The following is a 22,295-nucleotide window of genomic DNA, read 5'->3' as shown; positions in this document are numbered from 1 at the left end:
GTGGGCAGTGGAGTCAGAATGCTTGGGTTCAAATACCAGCACTAGCATTAATTGACTGGGTAACCTTTGGCAAGTCACTTAACTTGGACCTCAGTTTCCTCAAATATATGTTGGGGAAAGGAATGGCACCTACCTCCTAGGGTTAGTGAAAGGATTGAATGAGTTCATCCATATACAGTGCTTAGGCTACTGCCTGCTATGGTGGTTATTCAGTGGCCAGTATCGCCTTGTTTGATCCTCCAAATGACTTTATGAGGTAGGTTCTACCACCTTCTCAGTGTTACAGATGAGGAAACTGAGCTGCAGATCAGGGCCATAGCGAGGGTAACTAGCGCCCAGGGGCAATCTCTAAATTGCGCCTCCCCCCACCAAATTTTAAGATGAATACATAATACCAAACCAAACCCACTGCCATCCAGTCGATTCCGGAACCATAGGGTTTCCAAGGCTGTAAATCTCTACGGAAGCCGAAGGGCCACATCTTTCTCCCGCGGAGCCACTGGTGGTTTCGAAGCACAGACCTTTAGGTCAGCAGTGGAGCGCTTCAACCGCTGTGCCACCAGGGCTCCTTGAAAACACAGAGCTGTGACGAAAAGGAGAAGCCGCACGCCCCCGCGCCCGCGTCCCAGGGGGCGGCGGGCAGGCTGACAGGCGGGCGGCGACGGCGCCCTCCAGCAGGTGAATCATCCCGGGAGACAGCGAGAGCCGTGGCAGCAGAGAGCAACGCCCAAACTTGGCTGAAGCGGGCACGTGCTTTCTGGAGCAGCCCAAGTCCTGCATAGTTTGGTCTTGGATATATTTCTGGACCGTGTGGTGTCACCCCCAATGACAGTGTCACCTGGTGCAGTCCGCACCCCCGTACCCCTCTAGTGACGCCATTGGTGCTCCCTTGGACTTGCGCCAGGGGGCAAGTGTCCCACCTCTGGCTGCGCCTGCATTGCAGATTCTTCTCACGTCCAGATCTGGCTGTCTCCGCAGGCCACCCTCTTACCGCTAAGCTACACTTCCTCACAAACCGAGCTAGCCTTTTATTCAATACTCACTGTATTCCTGGTCCACACTGGGCACTTTCGTTATTTGTAATCCTCACAACCACCTGCAGAGTAGGTATCATTACTGCCATTCTACAGATAAGAAAACTGAGGCTTAAGTAGTGACCAAGTGACTCTTGTCTGACTCAAGTACATTCTCCCCTCTGTAACTTCTGCCTATTACCTAATGTTAACATATTAAGTTGGACTTACTAAGGAAAAATAGTAAAAAGAGGCTTTTTGCGTATCAAAGATGCGGTTATAATTTTGACTGGCTGAACCTTGACATCCATTTAGCTGGCTGTTGCTTTGTGTTTCAGGGAAATCCCTGGCCTGACCTTTCTGTGCTCAGGGCCAGCTGCTCCACAGTGTAGCTCCTCAGGGCCTTTCATCCTGGCTGGTCGCTGCTTGTAACAGGGTGAGGACGCTGGGTTCTGGCTGAGGTCTGGAGGTAGTCTGAAAGCCTGGCACTATAACAAGGGGACAGAGGGGACAGTGATGTTCTGTTGTCTGAAAATTTTCCCCCAAATCCAGGCATCAAAAGGTCACATATTGTATGATTCCATATATATATAATGTCCAGAACAGGCGAATCCACAGAGACAGAAAGTAAATCAGTGGTTGCCAAGAGCTGGGGGAGGGGAAGAATGAGGAGTGACTGCTCATGAGTACAGGATTTTTTGGGGGGGTGATGAGAATGTTCTGGAATTAGATTGTGGCAATTGTTGCACAACCTGTGAATGTACTAGAAACCACTGAATTGTAGACTTTAAAAGGGTGAGTGTTGTGGCATGTGGATTGTATATCAATAAAGCTGTTATTAAAAAAAAAAAAAAAAAAGCTAGGCATCCTGTGGATGGGCCCGGTCTGTTCTTGCCCATAACCGCATGGGGCAAGGCCAGAGGCAGCAATGACTTGGGCTGAAATTTGGAAGACCCTAAGTTGTGATTGTGAGCAGGTGTCTGGAGCATCATCCTCTCCACTGTGAGATGGTGCCCTGGGCCCTGGGAGACACAGCAGGGAGTGGGGGGAGGTGGGAAATTAGGTTGGAGATGTGGAGGTAGTCTCGTTGAGACTGGGCCCTCTCCTCTTCAACCAGAGCACCCCACTGTATTTTTATATATTGGAGCCACATTATGATTTGGCTTGCACAAAGGGTCCTCTCGTTAAATTGTTTTGAAAACTCTGGACTACATGTTATCTAGGATTTCTTCTAACTCAAATGTGTAGTGGTCTCTATAAAGTACCTAACTATCTTCATGTCCATACAGTAACTCTTTTTGTTTTTTCTGAGCCTTTAGCTTTCAAAGAAAGAACTTCAAACAAAGCCCTGGCAGCAGCTGTGTTTCTTTGCCCAAACTTTCTTTAGATTCCTGTCCAAACTCTCCTTTGTACAATGCCCTTGGCTAACACAGAAATCTACCGTTATCTTCCATTGATTCATGGGATATCAAGGATTGTTTGGAATTTTTCCTCATAGGGTTGTTGGTTAATATATGGCTAGTGCTTAGAAAAGTGTCTGCCACATAGTTAGTTTTAGCTAAGTGTTAGCTATTATTATTAGTCTGATACTATTTTAATCTCTACCTCTTGGGCTCCAAAGATCTGGCTGGGTATTGCTCAAAGTTGTTTCTAGCCATCCCCCAAACTTTCGTTTCCACCGCCTCTACTACTTCTTCCCTTTATTCCCTTCCTTTCTTCCCTGGAGTGTTGAGGGTTAAATTAATTACATTCCTCATTTCATGGCATTTATTAGAATAGGTCTGTTCCAGATGCCTCTTTTTTTAAAAAAAATTACTTTTCCTCTTTTGTCCCCATAACTCACTCCTATTTACTTCACCCCATCATAGTCAGACAATTCAATGTGTTTAATATGTAGTGTTGTATCTGAATGTGTTCTCATCAAAAAAAAGCATATTGTTATCTTTATGCAATATTTGTACAGTACATTTTTTATTTCATATATTGTATTTTTCATCAGTAGAAGTTACATCGGGACTTTCATTCATCTATCTTCTATTTCTCTTCTCATTATGTACATGTTTTCTTAGACCTTCTCTTGAGCATATTTATAATATTTAAAATTCCTTTTTTTTTTAGATTCTTGTCTACTAATTCCATTATCTCTGTCATTTCTGGGTCTGGTTCTACTGAGTGCATTTCTCCTGGATATGGGTCATATTTTCCTGCTTCTTTACATGCCTGATAATTTTTGATTGGACATTGGTCATTATGAATTTTATGTTGTTGAGTACTGGATTTTGTTTTATTTCTCTAAAGGACTTTGTCTGGTACACCAGTAAGTCCCTTGCAGATCAGTTTGATCCTTTGGAGACTTGCTTTTAAGTTTTGTTATGGTGAGTTCAGAACAGCTTTTACTCTAAGGCTAATTTAGCTCCACTACTAAGTTGTGATTCTTCTTAGGACTCTACCAAATGTCCTGTGTATTATGAGGTCCCTCCAGGTCAATTGCTTTTTGGTGGATCTTTACCTGGCCTTCTGGAATCTCATTCCCATGCATGCACAGATTATTAGTCAGCCAAAGACTTGAGGAGACCTCTCTGCAGATATCTGGAATACTCTCTCTGTGTAGTTCTTTTCTCTCTGGTACTGCTCTATCCTGCAAATTCTAGTTACCTTGGCTTTCCTGAACTTTGATCTTGTCTCCTCAATTCAAGAAGACTACTGAGCTCTGCTTGGTTTCCCTCTCCCTGTGTTTCTGCCTGAAAACTGCCTCAAGGCAGTAAACTTGGGCACTCGTATGGCTCACTTGCTTGTTTCCCTTCTTTTAGGGATCATAGTCTTGTGCTATCTGTTGTCGAAGGTCTGAAAAGAGCTGTTTTATATATATTGTCTGATTTTCTAGTTATTTAGAGAGGAAGAGCAATTCTCATAGCAGTTAATTATTCATGGGCCCCTTGCAATTTATTTGTTGAAGAAACTGGGTTGTTTGTCCTATAGAGTTTCAAACATTCTGAATTTTTCTTAATGCATTCTAAGTCCTTTATCATGTTCCTACGTCCCCTGTATTTCCTATAAATTCTTTGTTAGATCTAGAGGCTCGATCACATTCAAGGTTTGATTTCTAGATTTTTTTTTGCAAGACTACCTCACAGGTGAAGTCTTAGTTATCTAGTGCTGCTAAAACAGAAATACCACAAGTGGGTGGCTTTAACAAACAAATTTATTTTCTCAGTCAGGAAGTCCAGATTCAGGGTGCTGGCTCTAGGGGAATGCTTTCTCTCTCTGTCGCATGTGGAGGAAGTTCCTTCTCTCTTTTGAGCCTCTGTTCCTTGCTGATCTTCATGTAGCTTGGCATCTATCTTCCCCCATCTCTGCTTGCTTGCTTGCTGTATCTGCTCTTTTTTGTATCTCAAAAGAGACTGAGTTAAGACACACCCTACACTACTACTGCCTCATCAACATAACAAAGAAAACTCATCCCCAAATGGGATTATAACCACAGATATAGGGGTTAGGATTTACAACATACATTTTTTGGGGATACAATTCAATCCATAACAGGTGGTATTACAAACTTCCAATTGGAGGAACATAATATCTGATTCTCTTTCTTTTCTCAATGTTAGTACTCATTGATTATCATTGCCTAGATTCATTAATTCATAATTCACTAAGGGTTGCCAAGCGGGTGGCTTTAACAAACAGAAATTTATTCTCTCACAGTCAGGAGGCTAGAAGTCCAAATTCAGGGTGCCCGCTCCGGGGGAAGGACCTCTCTCTGTAGGCTCTGGGGGAAGGTCCTTGTTATCAATCTTCCCTTGGTCTAGGAGCTTCTCAGCACAGGGACCCCAGGTCCAAAGGACGCACACTGTTCCTGGCTCTTCTTGCTTGGTGGTAATGAGGTCCCCCATCCTCTCTGCTCAATTCTCTCTTTTATATCTCAAAAGAGATTGACTCAAGATACAACCTAACCCTGTAGATTGAGTCTTACCTCATTAACATAACATAACATAATCTTGCCTCATTAACATCATAAAAAACTCGTTGCCATTGAGTTGATTCTGACTCATAGTGACCCTATAAGACAGAGTAGAACTGCCCCATTGGATTTTCAAGAAGTGGCTGATGGATTTGAACTGCTGATTTTTTGGTTAGCAGCCAAGCCCTTAACCACTATGCCACAGGGCTCCCATTAACATCATAGAGGTAAGATTTATAACACATAAGATAATCACATCAGATCACAAAATGGTGGACAACCACATAATATTGGGAATCATGGCCTAGCCAAGTTAACACATATTTTGGGGGGGAGACAATTCAATCCATGACACTGCCCATTACCACCTTCTGGGCTGCCATTTTTGTCTAATACATAATCCATGTTATATAGGTGCCACAATCTGTGCTTAGCCTCTTAAAGGTTAATATTCTTGATTCCATTTCCTGTTTCTCCATAAACAGTGCTCAACTGTGCTGCCTGAGTAACAGACAGAACTCAAGCCCGTGGTTTAGTTCTTAATTGCCCATCCTCTTATCAAAAAACGATTTTGGTAACCAATGTCATAAAACAATATATGTACTGACTGTTTAATGAGAAACTATTTGTTCTGTAAACCTTCATCTAAAGTAAAATTTAAAAAATTTAAGTAAAAAAAAAATTTTTGGTAGGGTCTTGCTGTAGTGCAAGCTAGAAGATTCGAGACTGGACCTTAGCATGGAAAACAGATGATATATTTTGCATGTTTAAGATATTCTTAAGGAAACAAATAAGATTTTATTTTATTGCCCTTGCAGATGAGAGAGAACAGTTCAAATATGACCTGGGGATGGCATATCTGAATGGCCAAGGCAATATAGCCATCTGCTGGTTATAAGGGACAAGTAAAGGCATGGGTGGAGGAGGAGGAAGTGATATTTTGACCATTTGGAAGCTTAGCACATCCAGGGGAAAATGTAAAGATGATAAAATCATCACATTTAAATTCAATTACTTTGACTCTATTAGCTAAAGCATTGACTGTATGGCTCAGTATATGCTACGGAAGTGTGGCAGCAAAGCTGACTGAATGCATTTCGATAAATTGAACTCTAACTTTCCACTGATTTTTCTTATAAAATTGGAGCCACATTGCCATATTGGGAAAAAAGAACCATTTGGAAGACTTAGAGTTAAGCCCTGAAACACACTTGAGTTTTAGTACACTACCAGGACAGTGCTCATCACCAGTCACAAGTAAAGCTGTGCTCCTTTAGGGCAGGAATGTCTTTCATTTTTATGTCCCGTGCATGTAACCCACTCTCTGGTCCATAGCAGGAGTTCCTGGGTAGCACAAACAGTTAAGTGCGCGCTTACTAACTGAAAGGTTGGCAGTTCAAACCCACCCAGAGGCTCCTCAGAAGAAAGGCCTGGTGATCTGTTAGAAAGGTCACAATCTTGAAAACCCTATGGAAGACAGTTCCACTCTGCTTACGTGGGGTTGCCATGAATCTGAATTGACTCGATAGCAACTGGTTTGTTTGTTCGTTTTTTGGTTTCTAGTCCATAGCAGAGGCTCAACACCTATTGTAGAATGAATGTTGAATGGCTGAGTGATTAAAAGTAGTAACTAATGCTGGGAGGATGGTGTAACATACCTTGGGAACTCTGCAGTCCTTTCCTGACTCTGAGCTCTTGTCCACCTTTGCCCAAGTGTATATACATGCACCCAAACACACATCCCTCATATGGATTTCTATTTTTGAGGGAATCAGCTCTCACAAAATTATCAATGAGTAACACAAGTCCTATGTCAAACTGTGAGTCACTAGGATTGATAGTCTGGAGAAACCTTGTTCACAGAGGCCAACTCATTTCAACAGAAATTTAACGAGCATCTACTCTGTGCCTAGCACTAAGCTGGAATGAAGAAATGCAAGGAAAGTATCTGGTATGTGCTGTACTCTAGGGGATTTATAATCTGACTGACCAGCTAAGACAAAAGTATGCAATCATAGAGAACTTAGTCCAGCATGGAGATGTGTGTGGCACAGGCAACTGGGATTATGAGAGAGCACAAGGAGATAAGTATGGCCTGGAGTAGTTGACGAGAACATCACACGACTGCTGGAGGTCCAGTAACATTGCGGTGCTGCTGCCTGGTAGTTAAAAGCTTTGAGATCAAAGAAACGTGAGCTCAAGTCCTGCCCTGGCTTCCCACTTTCTGCCACGTGACCTCAACCTTTTTAAGTTCCAGGTTTCTCATCGTTAAAGTCAGAGTAATCAGAGGGTTGTGGAGAGGATTATGGGAGATAATGCCTGCACAGTGCTTAGCACCATGCCTGGCACCCACGATGGTGACGCTGTTGTTGACTGGAGTGGAAGGTTGGGAAGGAGTACTGGTTTAGACCGAAAGACAAGTTCAGTCGGGGATGTGTTTAGTGACAGTGAAGCCTCCATACAGGCTCAAGATGCCCATTCAGCATCGTGGGCTCAGAAGTAAGGGCTGAAGTTACAAGACAGGATGAGCTTTTGGTGGGAAGACAGAACAAGAAGGACAGAGGCGGAAGGCCCCTGTAAACCCGTATGTGCAGGACTTTGGCTGCACAAATCTGATTGCTCCTCCTTTTCTTGGTATGATGTCGAAGCTAAAGCCTTGGCTTCACCCTGTCTGTAAGAAACCATTCTTGCCCCTCTGTAGCTTCATTCTGTTCCACTGTGACAAGCTGCCTCCATCCCTGCTCACAAGCCACCATGAGTAAAGAGTGAGAATGCATCAGTACAAATCCATCATCAACCCTTAGGCTCCACTGACAGCCAAGCTTGGTACCCAGGCATAGCCCTCAGCCACTAGTGCTGTGCCAAAGTTGGAAATCCCTGAATGGGCAAAAGATTCCTGAGAAATTATTCGTTCACAGTCATCAGCAAAGATGCCCTGAGCATCTGCAATAGGCCTGGCCTGTATTGTTGATGGCTGTATAATAGTTAAGATGAATAATGCACAATTCCTGCCCTCAGGAAGACAGGCTTATAAACAAATAATTTCAAGCCCACGTGATCTGGTCTAATAGAGAGCTTCAAAGTGCTATGAGACCAATTACCTGTGCCAGGGTGGAAAAGTGCCCATCAAACCATGTTAGCACGAGTTGACACCACCACTGACACTTCAAGTGGCTGTTGGTGAATTCATAAGTCAGGGTGAAGAATGGGAGGAGGCTTGCTCCCTGCTCTCCCTGCCAGCCCTCCTTGGCACGGTCTCTTGTTACCGTGAGTGTCATCCACCCTCCCGTTTGTGCCCATGCAACATTCTGGAATCCCTCTCTTGCCTCATTCCTGCCTCATGTTCCTTCAGCGGCTGCTTTTGCAACCTTCACCCTCACCTTTAGGCTGTCCTGTGTCACCTCCACCTACAATCCACTTGTCAGCTCTGCCCACTCCCTGCCCGAGTTCTCTGGCCCTGTCCAGACCTGCCACTTGAGAGTTCACAGCTCCCTTTTGTACTTCTCTCCTCCCTCTCCTGGGCCACATCCAGGGGTGTGTCCCCACCTGGAGAAGCTTTGTGCAAAGAATAATGGTGATGATCAAACAACATGCTGAACATAATTAATGTCATTGCACATGTAAAAAATGCTGAATGGCAAATGTTTTGTTACATATATATTTAGCACAATAAAAAAGAGCCTCAACTATAAACTATAAGCCATTAAATGTGTAGTATAAATAAATATTTAAGCTAAAAACCCTAAACTTTGGAAACCAAACCAAATGACAGTAGTATGTGTCAAGACCCCTTAGAAATATCCACACTTTTTGACTCAGTCATTTCACCTCTTGGAACATGTTCCAAGAAAATAAGATTTATCTACTAAGATATTCATCCCAACATTATTTACAACAGGGGAAAAAAACTGAAAACCAGCTAGAAATAACTGCCAGTAGAAACCTTGCTTTGGTGAATATTTGATAACAGTGAGAAAATGCCTGGGATGTACTACCCACTACCGTTGAGTCGATTCTGACTCATAGTGATCGTATAGGACAGAGTAGAACTGGCCCATGGAGTTTCCAAGGCTGTAAATCTGTACGGATGCAGACTGCCACATCTTTCTCTCATGGAGCAGCTGATGGGTTCAAACCGCCAGCCTTTCGGTTAGCAGCCGAGTGCTTAACCACTGTGCCACCAGGGCTCCTTGAAGATGTACAGTGAAGTGACAGTACTAAAATGTTCAACTGTGTGCACAATACTCAGAGGTGGACTCCATATTAAGAGCACAGTATTGGCAGTGAGACCAGGATTTGAGTGACAGCTTTGCTGCTTACTAGCTGTGTGACCTTAGCCAGGTAGAAAACTCTTCTTAGCTTCTGATTCCTCATCTTTGAAAAGGGGATGATAACAGCAGTTGATCTGAGGATGTTGTTATTAGGTGCCATTGAGTCAATTCCAACTTATAGCCAACACCATGTGACAGAGTAGAACTGCCTCATAGGGTTTTCTTGGCTGTAATCTTTTCAGAAGCAGATCACCAGGTCTTTGTCCCATGGAGCCTCTGGGTGAGTTCAAACCGCCGACCTTTTGGTTAACAGCCAAGCTACTTAACCATTGTGCCACCACAGCTCTTCATCCTGAGGATAACGTATGTGAAACACTTAACACCATCCCTGACTGGTAAAAACTATTACTGTTGTTATTGAACTGGTTGGGTCATCACTGCTGGACTTGAGGGGACAGGAATCCCTAGGGCATTTGGTGGTGGGATGAGCTGGGGATGTTGTCGCATTTAAAGAACGCAGAATGGAGGAAGTACAGCCGACCACATCCTGAGGGATGACCGACCCCTCAGGAATAAAGACAAATTTCTACTTCCTTTCAAGAATTTCTCCACCAGGTACCGACTCTTCACTTGTCTACGCCTTTGTTACGTTTCCTTCCCTTCCTGGATTGATTTGTAATACTTTTCTTGAGAGGTTTCCAAGATTATACACCCATGGAATAGGAGGAATAAAAGCCGCAGAATTCTCTGCCCGAGACTCTGATGGTCTCAGCCAGCGATCCCAACCACAGGAAGGAACTGAAGTCCAGCTATTTGATTTGAAGATGGAGATCCTTCAGCCAGGAGAGAATGAGGCCAAGGCTTGCCAAAGGAAGCATGCCTGCCCCACCCTGCTGGCAAGGGCAGGACAATCAATGGCTTCCTGGACTTTCTGTTGGCCTTGGGAGTGCTTGTCTGAGCAACCAGGCTCCTAATCTTTGCACGGAGTCTCTCCCACGTGCTCAGGGAGAGGGGCATAGGAAGGTGGAGGTTGGAAGTGTCACCAACCCAGTGCCCCAGACAGCTCCTGCCCCGTCCTGCAGATGCCGATGGTTTCCCCAGGGAATGATTTCCCTCGGCCCAGGGCCCGAGTCCAGGAAGCCACAGAGCTCCTGTGTGCACAGCCCATAGGAGGTTTTCTGCTCTTTCTACAGTGATGAGGTGCCTGGGGATCCCTACCCGCGTGATCACCAACTTTGACTCTGGCCACGACACAGATGGGAACCTGACCATAGATGAGTATTATGACAACACAGGCAGGATTCTGGAGAATAAGAAGAAGGATTCTGTCTGGTGAGAGACACCTCCGATCAGAGCCAAAACCCCCTAGAGGAATTAGGGTGGGCCTGTGTCCAGGAGCTGGTGCCCCACTCATCTCCTACACCCGGCTTCCCCATGCCCCAGTGCTTGGTGTCCCCAACCCTAAGGCTGAGGGACAGCTCAACAAAAAACCAATGTCTTGGGCTTTAGAAGCCTCACACTTCAGAGCGCTCCGCCCAGGGTTGAGGATTTCCTCTGTTGCCTCCTTCATCTAACTCTCAGCCTGTAGCTCTGACCACAGGAGGCTGAAGTCTTACCTCCAGACACAAAGACCAAAAGAGCCCCAAGGACTTTTTAGAGAGACAGTGAAGTATTCTTAATTTCTCTTGACTCTGGAATCCCTCACTCTCCATTCACATTCAGAGTTGGCAGAGGAAATCTCTTTTCTGGGGGGCAAACTGAGGCTCTCAGAAAGAAGTTCCATTGCTATTCAAACTACCGAGGCTTGAGGCCCTGTGGTGTCCTAAGTCTGTCTGCCTTTCTATCTAACGTTTCATCCACTCATCTATCCTCTGCCTTGCTCTAGAAGGAAGGCAAGCAGTAAAGCCTCTCCCCTTAGCTTCGTTTGACACTGACTGCTCTGGTTTCTCTCAGGAATTTCCATGTCTGGAACGAGTGCTGGATGGCCCGAAAGGACCTCCCTCCTGGATATGGAGGCTGGCAGGTGGTGGACGCCACACCTCAGGAGACAAGCAACGGTGAGGCTCCAGAAGGAAGGCAGAACCCACTCCCACAGACGCTGCCCCTGCCCCTGCCTGGCCTTGTCTGGCTCTGTAATCCCATCGAGGCTCTTCTGTTCTCCTCAGGCCTCTACTGCTGCGGCCCTGCCTCTGTCAGAGCCATCAAAGAGGGGGAAGTGGACCTGAACTACGACACGCCCTTCGCCTTTTCCATGGTGAACGCTGACTGCATGTCCTGGCTTGTCTATGGAGGGAAGGAGCAGAGACTTCACCGGGACACAAATACTGTCGGCAATTTTATCAGCACTAAGAGCATCCAGAGTGATGAACGGGATGACATTACCGAGAACTACAAGTACAAAGAAGGTATGGCCAATCCAGCCCTACTCAGAGGCCAAATCCTGTGGCCACAGACAGCTAGGGCAGGACTCTGTGGAGCCAGAGAGCTTCTGTGGGGCAGGAACACAGCTTTAAGGTCCCAGTTTGGGGTGTCCCCTCTGTTCACTTCCTCATGCCCACCACCACCCCACATCCCAGGGGCTAGCATGTCCCTCTGGGCCACTCCACAAGATGTGCATGTTGATTGCAGGGCCACTGAGAGATGTCCACCAACAGTATACAAATTCCTCACCCCTGCCTTCCAGAAAAATCAGCCTTCTGCTGAAGACAGAGGGTTCAGTGAGCTCTCTCTAGTTAATGAATTTAATTACTTTATTTTTTAATTAATTGTGTTGTATTGAATATTTGGAGGACGGGCCAGACCACCAGCCAGCACCGAGGCTGAGGTAAGGCCAAAGTGTTCACCCTACCCTGTCCCGCTCGCTGCCAGGGCTGGGCATGTCAGAGGTGGTTCTGAGATGTGAGAGTCCTAAACCAGCAGCAGCAAAGGGACAGCTAAGTTGGTCAGGTGTAGACTAAAAAGAGAAAAACAGTTACCACCAAGTTGATTCTGACTCATGGCGGCCCATGTGTATCACAGTAGAATTGTGCTCCAAGGAGTTTTCAATGACTGCTTTTTTGGAAGTAGGTTGCCAGGCGTTTTTTTTCTCCTGAGGCGCCTCTGGGTGAGTTTGAACTGCCAACATTTCGGTCAGTAGACACATGCTTACTGGTAACTATTTGTCCCACCTAGGGACTAGGTATAGATTAACCAAAAACCAAACCAAACCCATTACTGTCGAGTTGATTTCAACTCTAGTGACCCTATAGGACAGAGTAGAACTGCCCCCTAGGATTTCCAAGGAGTGGCTGGTGGATTTGAACTGCGCTACCAGGGCCCCAGGTATAGACTAACTCCTGGAAATTGAGAAAGGCCAACCACCAGGGAACCAATCAAAATATCCAGTCCATGAGAGCCAGAAGGGGCAGGGGCAGCATCTGAGCAAGAGCAAGTCGGGAATGTGTGCAGGGGATGGGGAGTAGAGAGCAGTTGCTGGGAACACTGCTAAGTGGGTGTCTGGTTTTTCTATGTGGGTCTTCGGGGCAGACTCAGAAGCTCCAGAATCCAGATCTAGGAAGGAGATACACAATGCAAGACAGGCATTGAACACAGCCCAGCAGTACCTGACCCTCCACTCCCTATTGACACTGGGGCTTGTCTTGGTTGGGTTGCCTCAGCAACAGATCCCGAGACAAGGATTCAAGTGGTTTATTTGTGAGGCACTTCCAGTAAGTATTGGTAGGAGCGTGAGGAAGTGAGACAGGGAAGGGAAAGACGCCAATATGGGGGTGTGGGGGGCATTATCAAGCCTGTTGGTGCCCTGGTGGCACAGTGGTTAAGAGCACAGCTGCTAACCAAAAGGTGGGCAGTTCAAATCCACCAGCCTCTCCTTGGTAAACCCTATGGGGCAGGTCTACTCTGTCCTATAGGGTCACTATAAGTCAGAATCAACTCGACAGCACTTGGTTTGGTTCTTTGGTATCAAGCCTGTTAAGGAGCCCTGGTGGTGTAGTATTTAAGTGCTTCTCTGCTGACTGAAAGGTCTGTGGTTCGAACCTACCAGCTGCTCCGCAGGAGAAAAATGTTCCAACAGGGTTTTTTTAAATTATTATTAAAATATTTTATTGTTTTCAGTGACAGTTTACACAGCAAATTAGGTTCTCATTAACAATTTCTGCACACTTTGTCCAATGACATTGGTTATATTTTTCACAGTGCGTCAACTTTCTGATTATTTCCGTTCTGGTTGTTCTGTTTCCAGTATCTAGTTTCTCTGCCCCTTTGCTTTCTCATCTTTGCTTTTAAGCAGATGTTTGGTCTTATATAGATGATTTTTTAAAGGAGCACAGTAGTCATGAATGATATTGTTATTTTATGAGCCAATCTGTTAATTAGCTAAAAGATGACCTCATGGAATGGTTTTGGTTCAAGGTTTAAAGAGTATCTCAGGGAGTCCTCCAGTCTCAACTGGCCCAGTAAGTCTGGACTTTTTAAGAATTCGAGTTCTGTCTCACATTTTGGTCTCATTCTATTAGTATCCATTCGTTGTGTTCCTGATAGAACGATTGGTATTGGTAGCCAGGCACCATCTAGTTTTTCTGGTCTCAGGGTAGATGAGGTCGTGGTTCATGTAGACTATTAGTCCTGCGGACTAGGTTCTTCTCTGAGCCTTTGGTTTCCTTCATTCTCTTTAACTCTGGACACGTACAGACCAATAGCTGTGTCTTGGGCAATGGTTTTTTTTTTTTTTTTTTTTTTAATCAAGCCTGTTAGCACTACGGACAGCTGGAGCTTAATCCTGCTGGGGAACTCTGGTAGTAAGGTTGCCAGGTAAACTGCAGGATTAGTAATATTTTAGTATAAGTATGTCTCAAATTATTTGTTGTTTGTCTGAAATTGAAATTTAACTGGCCCTGCATTTTTATTTAAGGCCCCTAGGTGGTGCAAATGGTTTACACTTGACTACTAACCTAAAGGTTGGCAGTTCAAACCTAGCCAGCATTGCAGTGGAATAAAGGCCTGGCAATCTGCTTCTATAAAAATTACAGCCAAGAAAACGCTACGGTGCTGTTCTACTCTGAAACACATGGGACTACCAAGAGAATTTACTAAATCTAGCAACTCTACCTGGGAAACAGTGTAAAATGTAGAACATTGCAGATTTACCCCACCAAGAGGCAAGGGGCTAGGGTATTTGTTCACCCACTCCTGTCAGCCATTGGCTGAGGCTGCTCCTGGGCAGTGTAAACTCCCTAGCACTTCTGTTCTGCCCCACGCATGGCTGCGTGAGCTCTGGAGGCAGAGAAAGCCTCAGACAAAGGATCACAGGTGCTAATACTTGAAAGTAGGGCCTGTGGGCACTGACGTGGTAAATCCAAGAGGATGTGGTGGGGCATCGATAGCGCTTGCTACAGAGGTCCATGGGGTTCTGCTGTGACCTCCACAGAGGGGTTTGGAGGGGTCTGGAGTTACATTCTGGCAGGATTGAGTGGCCTGCTCAGCCGTGGCTCATAGGGCCAGGAGTATTCTGACCCGTCCCATCCAGCCTGACAGAATCTGGGGGTCTACCTGACCACAGATAGCTAAATCCAATTTGCATCTCTCTGGGCCCATGCTTACTGCAGCAAATGTCTCAAGAGCCGGGACCTGGAGTTAGAAGGACCCCCAGAGCGAGGAGATAAAAATCGCCTCTGCCTCGGGAGGTCGTGGTGAATGCACTGTGGGGTGGAGCCAGTCTCAGTAAAGGCAGCTGCTGGCGCCATTAGAGAAGCATGGGAGAGTCTCCCTGCACATCCTGCCCACAGGGCCACCTCCCCGGCCCCCTCCCTCCCAAAACTGAGCAGGAAGACCTGGGCCATTCAGACAACTCCCATTGCCTCTGTTTTGCTTCTCAGTTTTCAGGAATTAGCCTCCATCTAACCAGTAATTTGGTTATGGAACAGGAACATCATGGCCTGCTCTCTTTAAGAGGTTTATTCTTTCACACTTGTGAGCCTTCGTCTTTTCTTTGGGAGCTGGGTAGAGTTGAATGGTCAAGGGCACAGGTTTTAGAGTTAGGCAGGTCTGGTTTCCACCTGGACTCCAAATCACAACTGTGTGACTTGGGCAAGTGACATGACCCCTCATAGCCCCAGTTTCCTCATCTATATTGTGAAATAATAATAATAACAGTAATAATACATGTCTCTCTTGGTTGACACAAGGATTAAAGGTACAAAGTGCTCAGCAAAACCTGGCACTTACGAAGCACTTAATGAATGGCAATACATGTTTATCACTGGAAATGTAGGTCTCGAGGCCCCTGCAGACATGGCTGGTGTAAGTGCAGGTGTTGGCGGGGGCGGGGGGGCTGTTCAGCCGAGGCGTATCCGCTGGGTCAGCCTGGCCCACAGCTGGTGCTGTACTCTTGCCTCTCAGGTTCCACCCAGGAGAGGCAGGTGTTTCTGAAGGCTCTTCAGAAGCTGAGGGCTGGAAGGCCCCAAGGTCCCCACCAAGGAGATCCTCGACCTTCCAGGCCGATGACACTGAGCCAGGACAGCCCTCGAAGGTTGGACACACCTTCCCTTCGACCCAGAGATGTTATCCAGGTGTCCCTGAAATTCAAGCTTCTCGACCCACCCAACATGGGCCAGGACATAAGCTTTGCCCTGCTGGCCCACAACATGTCGTACCAGTTCAAGGACCTCAAGGTGAACTTGAGTGCCCAGTCCCTGCTGCATGATGGCAGCCCTCTGCCCCCGTTCTGGCAGGACACGGTGTTCATCATCCTCTCCGCTGAAGAAGGTATGGGCTCTGGGCATGGGTGTGGGGGCAGAGTGTGTCCACAGAGCGGGTTATGTACCTTCTGACACCTCCCTACCTACTGTTCTCTCTGGCACAGGCTCCTCCTCCTCTCCCTCCCCTTCATTACTCTAAGGAAAGTAGCCTAGTTTAGCAGCAAGAGTCTGAGTTTTGGAGTCATCAGACCTTGGTTAGAGCCTCAGCTTACTAGCAGAATGACTGTGGACAAGCCATTTAGCCTCTCTTAGCCTCAGTCTCTCCGTCTGAAAAGCTATTCCCTGCTTCACAGGGGCTCAGAACATGTTGGCTTCCTCCTTTCCACAGAAGAGTCCCCCAGATCCAACCCAGCCCCAGCTGATTTCCCCAGCTGCTCTCACCTCGTCCTTGTGTTCTCTCCCTAGCAAAGACCCATCACTGCAAAATCCCCTATTCCCAGTACAGCCAGTACCTGTCAACGGACAAGCTGATCCGCCTCAGTGCCCTGGGCGAGGAGATGAGCTGCCCTGAGAAGGTGCTGGTGGACAAGATAATCACTTTGGCCTATCCTGGCATCGTGATTAATGTATGCAAGAGTCCTGCAAATGGCTGGGGAGGGGGTGCTTCCTGGGACCCAGCTGGAGAGGGTGGAGTCTCTGGGAGGGCAGCCTGGATGGGCTCAACAGAGACCTTTCTTTCCTCTGCCTCTTCTGGTGCCCCCAGCTACCGCCCTACCAGGGACGGCAGGTTTATCTGAAAACACTCAATCCTCTTGTACCACTAGAGGTCTTTTGGTGGATCCTTGAGCAGGGGCTGTGGGGAGGTGGGGAGGCCTCCCTCTCCTGAGCCATCTCTCACTGTTAGCCTCCCCCAGGGCCAACAGTAGAAACTATGAGTTCAAACGGGAGGGGCCCGGGTGGGGGCAACAACTCTATCTGAAAGGTCAGCTCAGACTAACCTTTGCTGGCTGTACATCCTTAGACAGGCCCCTGGGTCTCTGCTTCTCGAACTGTGAAAAGAGAGGATTAGACAAGGTAGCCTCTGAGGACCCTTCCTGCTCTCACATTCGGTGGTCCTCTGAATAGGAAGGCGTGGCTGAGCCAGTGATGCCCCCTGGTGGGGTAAATGTGGCAAACCCAGATGCTGAAGTCCATTTGAAAAGTGCAGGGTCCCTGGGTGGTGCAAACGGCTAAGGTGCTCAGCTGCTAAGCGAAAGGTTGGAGGTTGGATTCCACCCAGAGGCACCTCGGAAGAAAGGTCTGGCAATCTACTTCCAAAAAGTCAGCCCTCAAAAACCCTATGGAGCACAGTTCTACTCTGACGCACATAGGGTCCTCATGAGTCACATCAACTCCATGGCAACTGGTCGAAAGAGGGTCCAGGTTTCCTGAGGCTTCTTCCCTCTTTCTACAGCCCTGAACGACCCATTGTTCTCCATTCATGCACTGGGGTGAACGGAAATGAGCCTGTTAGGATAGGAAGAAGTGAAGGGATGGGGTAGAATTGCAATAAGAAGAAACAAACAAAAACTGCCCAAGAAGAGTCTATCCCCTCAAATTATACAGAAGAATCTTTGGAAGTTCTGGATTCTGTCACACTTGGATGAAATCCTTGGAGCCGAGGAAATATGACTAGAAGCTCCCAATTCCTGAGACTTTACCATCCCGAGTTGAACGGTGTAACGCGTTTTACATCACAACTCAGCACAAACATCCATACTTGTCTCACCAAAACAAAGTTTCACACAACAAGAAACAAAAGTTTCACATAACAATACTTGCATTTATCTTGTGGGATGCATTCTGATATTTTCGTCTATTTCATTTCAGTTTTCAAAATCCTGGTCACAGCTCACTAACTTGATTCAACCCACAGTTGGAAAAATACAGCTCAAGGAAGTCCAGCTTTCTGTAAACAGTTTAGGAACCAGTGCCTGAGATGCAGTAGGCCCTCAGTGAACTGGTGAATGAGGATGAATTCCCTTCTCCTTTGCGTCTCTCTATGTAGGTTCTAGCAGCTGCCGTCGTGGGTCAGCCACTCTCCATACAGGTGATGTTTGCAAACCCCCTCTTAGAGCATGCTGAGGACTGTATGCTGGTGGTGGAAGGCAGCGGTCTCTTCAAGAAGCAGCAAAGAATCCTGTAAGTGCTGGGTGTCCTCGGCTTCTCTCCCATTTTATCCAGGGATCAACTCTGTCCTTTTTTCTGGACAGACAAGGCTATGACAACACCGGGGAAAGGAGAAACCAGGGTACTGAGTGGGAAAGGGGTTGGGGGCTATCATAATGCCTACATTGTTCTTACATTCTCCATTGTCTGCTGCAGCATCGGAATCCTCAAACCCCAGCATCAGGCCAGCATCACTCTGGAGACTGTCCCCTTCAAGAGTGGTCAAAGGCAGATCCAAGCTAATCTGAGGAGCAACAAATTTAAGGACATCAAGGGTTACAGAAATGTATATGTAGGCGTTGGGTTATAAATTCTGGGGCAATAGCTGGTGTATCAATTTCCAGCTTCAGGAAAAGGAGCAAGTTCAAATGTAAGCTGTTCCGTTTCCCATCACAACAGAGGCTTCACAGGGCTCTGAGCGGAGCAGAAGAGGGGATGCCGGGATGGATAGCTCCCTGAGCCATTTGCACATCCACCCAGGACTCTGTTCGGAGCCCAGGGATTCCCCGGTGTCCCATACAGAAGTGTGAGATGGCACAGAGCTCAGAGGACACTGGTTGGATTTGACCATGACTTACTGCCCCCGGAGGTCAAGGAAAGATGAAGACTTGCCGAGCAGCTTTGTTGATGCAATGGCTAGTTCCTTAGTACCAATAAACTTGAGTCCTTGCTCTGATCTCCTTCACCCCCTGTAATTATCACTTTTCTTACAGCAGCTCCCAATTATTTCCTGGATGCCGGGAGTGTCCTATTGCTTCAATGCCCGAGCCCATTCTCTCAAGAAATATTCAGTGCCTGCTGTGTGCCTAGGAGTCCCGGGGTGGTGCAAACAGTTGACACACATTCACTGCTAACCAAAAGGTTGACAGTTGGAGGCCACCCAGAGGCACCTCGGAAGAAAGGCCTGGCAATTTAGTTCCTAAAAATCAGCCATTGAAAACCTATGGAGCACATTTCTACTCTCACACACATGGGATTGCCATGAATCAGTCAACTCAATGGCAACTGGTTTTTGTTTGTTTGTTTTAGGTGCGTAGTATGTGCTCCCGAGAGTAGGGGATAAAGCAGTAAACAGAACAAAGATCCCGCCCTTGTGGAGCTTTCATTCTAGTAGGGTGGGGGGAATACAGACAATAAACATGTCAACAAATAAGTAAGATACTTACAGATAGTCACAATCCAGTTAGAAAAACAACATCTGTAGGTGCTCTCATGTACTACCGACCAATTTGTGTCTTGGGAAAAAGCCTGCGCAATGTCTCACACTTGACCTTCCTTTGAATCCCTTCCCATATCAGATCCATAAAGTCTATCAGTCCTAATACTTCAGCCTCTTTGCTCAACGTCCACCAGTGTATTGTGGTCCTTGATGGAGTTGGGATGACTGGGGTCCAGGAGATAAAGCCAGCTGAATAATGCCATGACGTAGGATTTTGGTAGGGAATGAGGTACTCTCAGACTTTTCCACTGATTGCAGCTTGTGTTTACGCTAATTCAAACTCCACACTTTCTGGGTCCTACTGAACACAAAGCAATGCCAATCATTATCTACTCTTGGGATTCATCTGCTTTCTCAATGCACAAAGATCTGGATGGGGAAGGCATGATGCACCTGCCCTCCAGGTGTTGGCTATGTGACTGAGACAGCTGTTTAGGGCATACATTAAACGCGCACACATTAAATAAAGAAGTTAAATACTTCCATTATACATTAAATAGAGAAGTTAAATACTTCCATTGTACATAAGCAAAAGGCCAAGTGCAGAGGGAGAGACAAGGGTGTGGTAGGAATTACGTAGTAGGTTGATAGTCCTGTTAAGAGCGTGCTGAGAACCAGGATCTGGTGGCAGGGAGCTGGAAGCAACCTATGGTTATTTCATCCTGTAATTATTACCTGTCAATCATGAAAAATGGTTTAAGGAAAACACCATGGAGGTGAACACCTTACAGAGATAATGACTTCTGAAGTACTTGGAAGAGTTTAGACACCACATCCTCCAACTCTTTCATGAACCCTGGTTTTAACACCACATTCATTAACTTTCTCACTCAAATATTTATGGAGTTTCTACTAGGGCCCAGGCCCTGGTCCAGGTACTGAGAACACAAAAAGGACCAGCACCTGCCCTCAAGGAGCTCAAGTATAAGTGTGTGAAGACTGAAATACAAGCAGGACGTTGTAACTTAGAATGGTAAGAACCACCATTGGGGAGAGTCCAAGGTGTTGTGGGAGCAGAAGGGGGGACAACCAACTAGGCTTGGGGTCGTGGACCAAGGAAGGCTTCCTGGAGGAAGTGCTGCTTACACTGAAAGCTAAAAGACTCGGAGTTACCCAAATAAAGACTCATGATTGGAAGGGGTGGGCATGAGGTAAAGCAATGGGGAACTGCAAGTCATTCAGGTGGCTAGAGATCGGAGTGAGTGGAAGCTGGTGGCAGAAAAAAATGAGACAAGAGCCAGGTGGTGAAGACCCCCAGGTGGTAGTGTAAGGAGTTTGGAACACACTCGTCTTCAGGCATCTATTTCCTTTGAGGATTGGATTACATTCACCACCTGTAATGTTAGTGTTCAGGGTTAATTCAATTTTGCAGAGTCAGGGTAAACTTTATGTGATTTGAGATACACTTAGAGGGCTATTGCATTCTGGTCTGCCATTCAAAAAAACCCACTGGTGTTGAGTCGATTCTGACTCATAGCAACACTACAGGACAGAGCAGAACTGCCCCATAGAGTTTCCAAGGCTATAAATCTTTACGGAAGCCAACTGCCATATCTTTCTCCTGTGGAGCTGCTGGTGGATTCAAATTGCCAACCTGCAGCCGAGCACTTAACCCCTGTGCCACCAGGGCTCCTTAGTTTGCCATAGGAGCCTGCAATTCCCATTAGTCATTTCTTTGGGTTAAAGCCCTTTTGTAATGCAAATGTTGTCTTTCATCCGTTTATTTAACATTTTTAAGTAGCTATATGTTGAATGTTCTAGGCCTCTAGGATAGAGAGTAATAAACAAGGCAAACATCCAGACTCATCCCGAACCCCCCAACCCCAAGCCGCAGTGGAACTCAGTATGATTTTCTTCTTACAACACTCAGTCCAGCCTCAGGCATGAAAAGAGACTTGTAGAGACTTTTTGAAGGTGGCAATTATTAATCCTGTATGATGTATCACACTTCGCAGTTTACACAGTGCTTCCATACATTTAAATCTCACAACCCCTGTAACATCTGTATTGTTATTATCGCCATACTATAGATGAGAAAAACGAGAGTCAGAGGAAGTTAAGTGACTTGTTTAAGGCCTGAAAGCCTGAAAATGGCAGAGTGAGACTCAACCCCAGGTCTTCTAGTTCTAAATCCAGTGTATTTTCCTTTCACCGTCACTTTCTTGCAGTAGGTATTAGCATAATTGATAGCATCATCTATCATTTATCAATCACCTGCACCTGCCAGTCACATGACCCAGATCATATTAGTTCATCCTGATAACAGACCTGCAAGGTAAGTCCCACTTTATAGAGGAAAATCCTGAAGCACAAAAATGTAACGGGCACTGTCTTAGTCATCTAGTGCTACTATACAGAAATACCACGAGTGGATGGCTTTAACAAACAGAAATTTATTATCTCACAGGCTAGGAGGCTAGAAGTCCAAATTCAGAGCACCAGCTCTAGGGGAAGGCTCTCTCTCTCTGTTGAGTCTGGGGGAAGGTCCTCGTCATCAATCTTTCCCAAGACTAGGAGCTTCTCAGCACAAGGACCCCAGGTCCTAAGGACACGCTCTTCTCCTGGCACTACTTTTTTGGTGGTATGAGGACCCCATGTCTTTCTGCTCACTTCTCTCCTTTATATCTCAAAAGAGATTGGCTCAAGACACAACCTAATCTTGTAGATTGTCCTGCCTCTTTAACATAACTGCCTCTAGTCCTGCCTCGTTAACACCATAGAGGTGGGATTTATAACACATGGGAAAATCAGATCAGATGACAAAATGGTGGACAGTCACACAATACTGGGAATCATGGCCTAGCCAAGGTGACACACATTTTGGAGGGACACAATCCATAATAGGCACTTGTTGATTTGTTTTTATTTTTTGGCTTTCCAGCATTCACCTCCCTTCCTTTGGTAATAGCACCCCAACTTCTCTTTTTT

The 22,295-nt window shown here is 46.2% G+C and overlaps 1 protein-coding gene across 2 annotated transcripts in view; it reads left to right on the top strand.

The window, feature by feature from the left end:
- Positions 1 to 18,465, top strand: part of TGM5 (transglutaminase 5) — a 42,169-nt gene extending 23,704 nt beyond the window's left edge. For both annotated transcript variants that reach the window (XM_004380681.2, XM_004380680.2), the window contains 7 exons: positions 10,439 to 10,577; positions 11,199 to 11,302; positions 11,411 to 11,650; positions 15,642 to 16,007; positions 16,406 to 16,566; positions 17,988 to 18,121; positions 18,305 to 18,465. In XM_004380681.2, the coding sequence (XP_004380738.1) occupies positions 10,439 to 10,577; positions 11,199 to 11,302; positions 11,411 to 11,650; positions 15,642 to 16,007; positions 16,406 to 16,566; positions 17,988 to 18,121; positions 18,305 to 18,458 (1,298 nt within the window). In that variant the 3' untranslated portion in view covers positions 18,459 to 18,465. The remainder of the gene's footprint in view (positions 1 to 10,438; positions 10,578 to 11,198; positions 11,303 to 11,410; positions 11,651 to 15,641; positions 16,008 to 16,405; positions 16,567 to 17,987; positions 18,122 to 18,304) is intronic.
- Positions 18,466 to 22,295: the final 3,830 nt, after the last annotated feature.

This window comes from Trichechus manatus, unplaced genomic scaffold (genome assembly GCF_000243295.1).
Source record: "Trichechus manatus latirostris isolate Lorelei unplaced genomic scaffold, TriManLat1.0 scaffold00076, whole genome shotgun sequence".
Lineage (NCBI taxonomy): Eukaryota > Metazoa > Chordata > Mammalia > Sirenia > Trichechidae > Trichechus > Trichechus manatus.
This window is presented reverse-complemented; position numbering and strand designations above follow the sequence as displayed.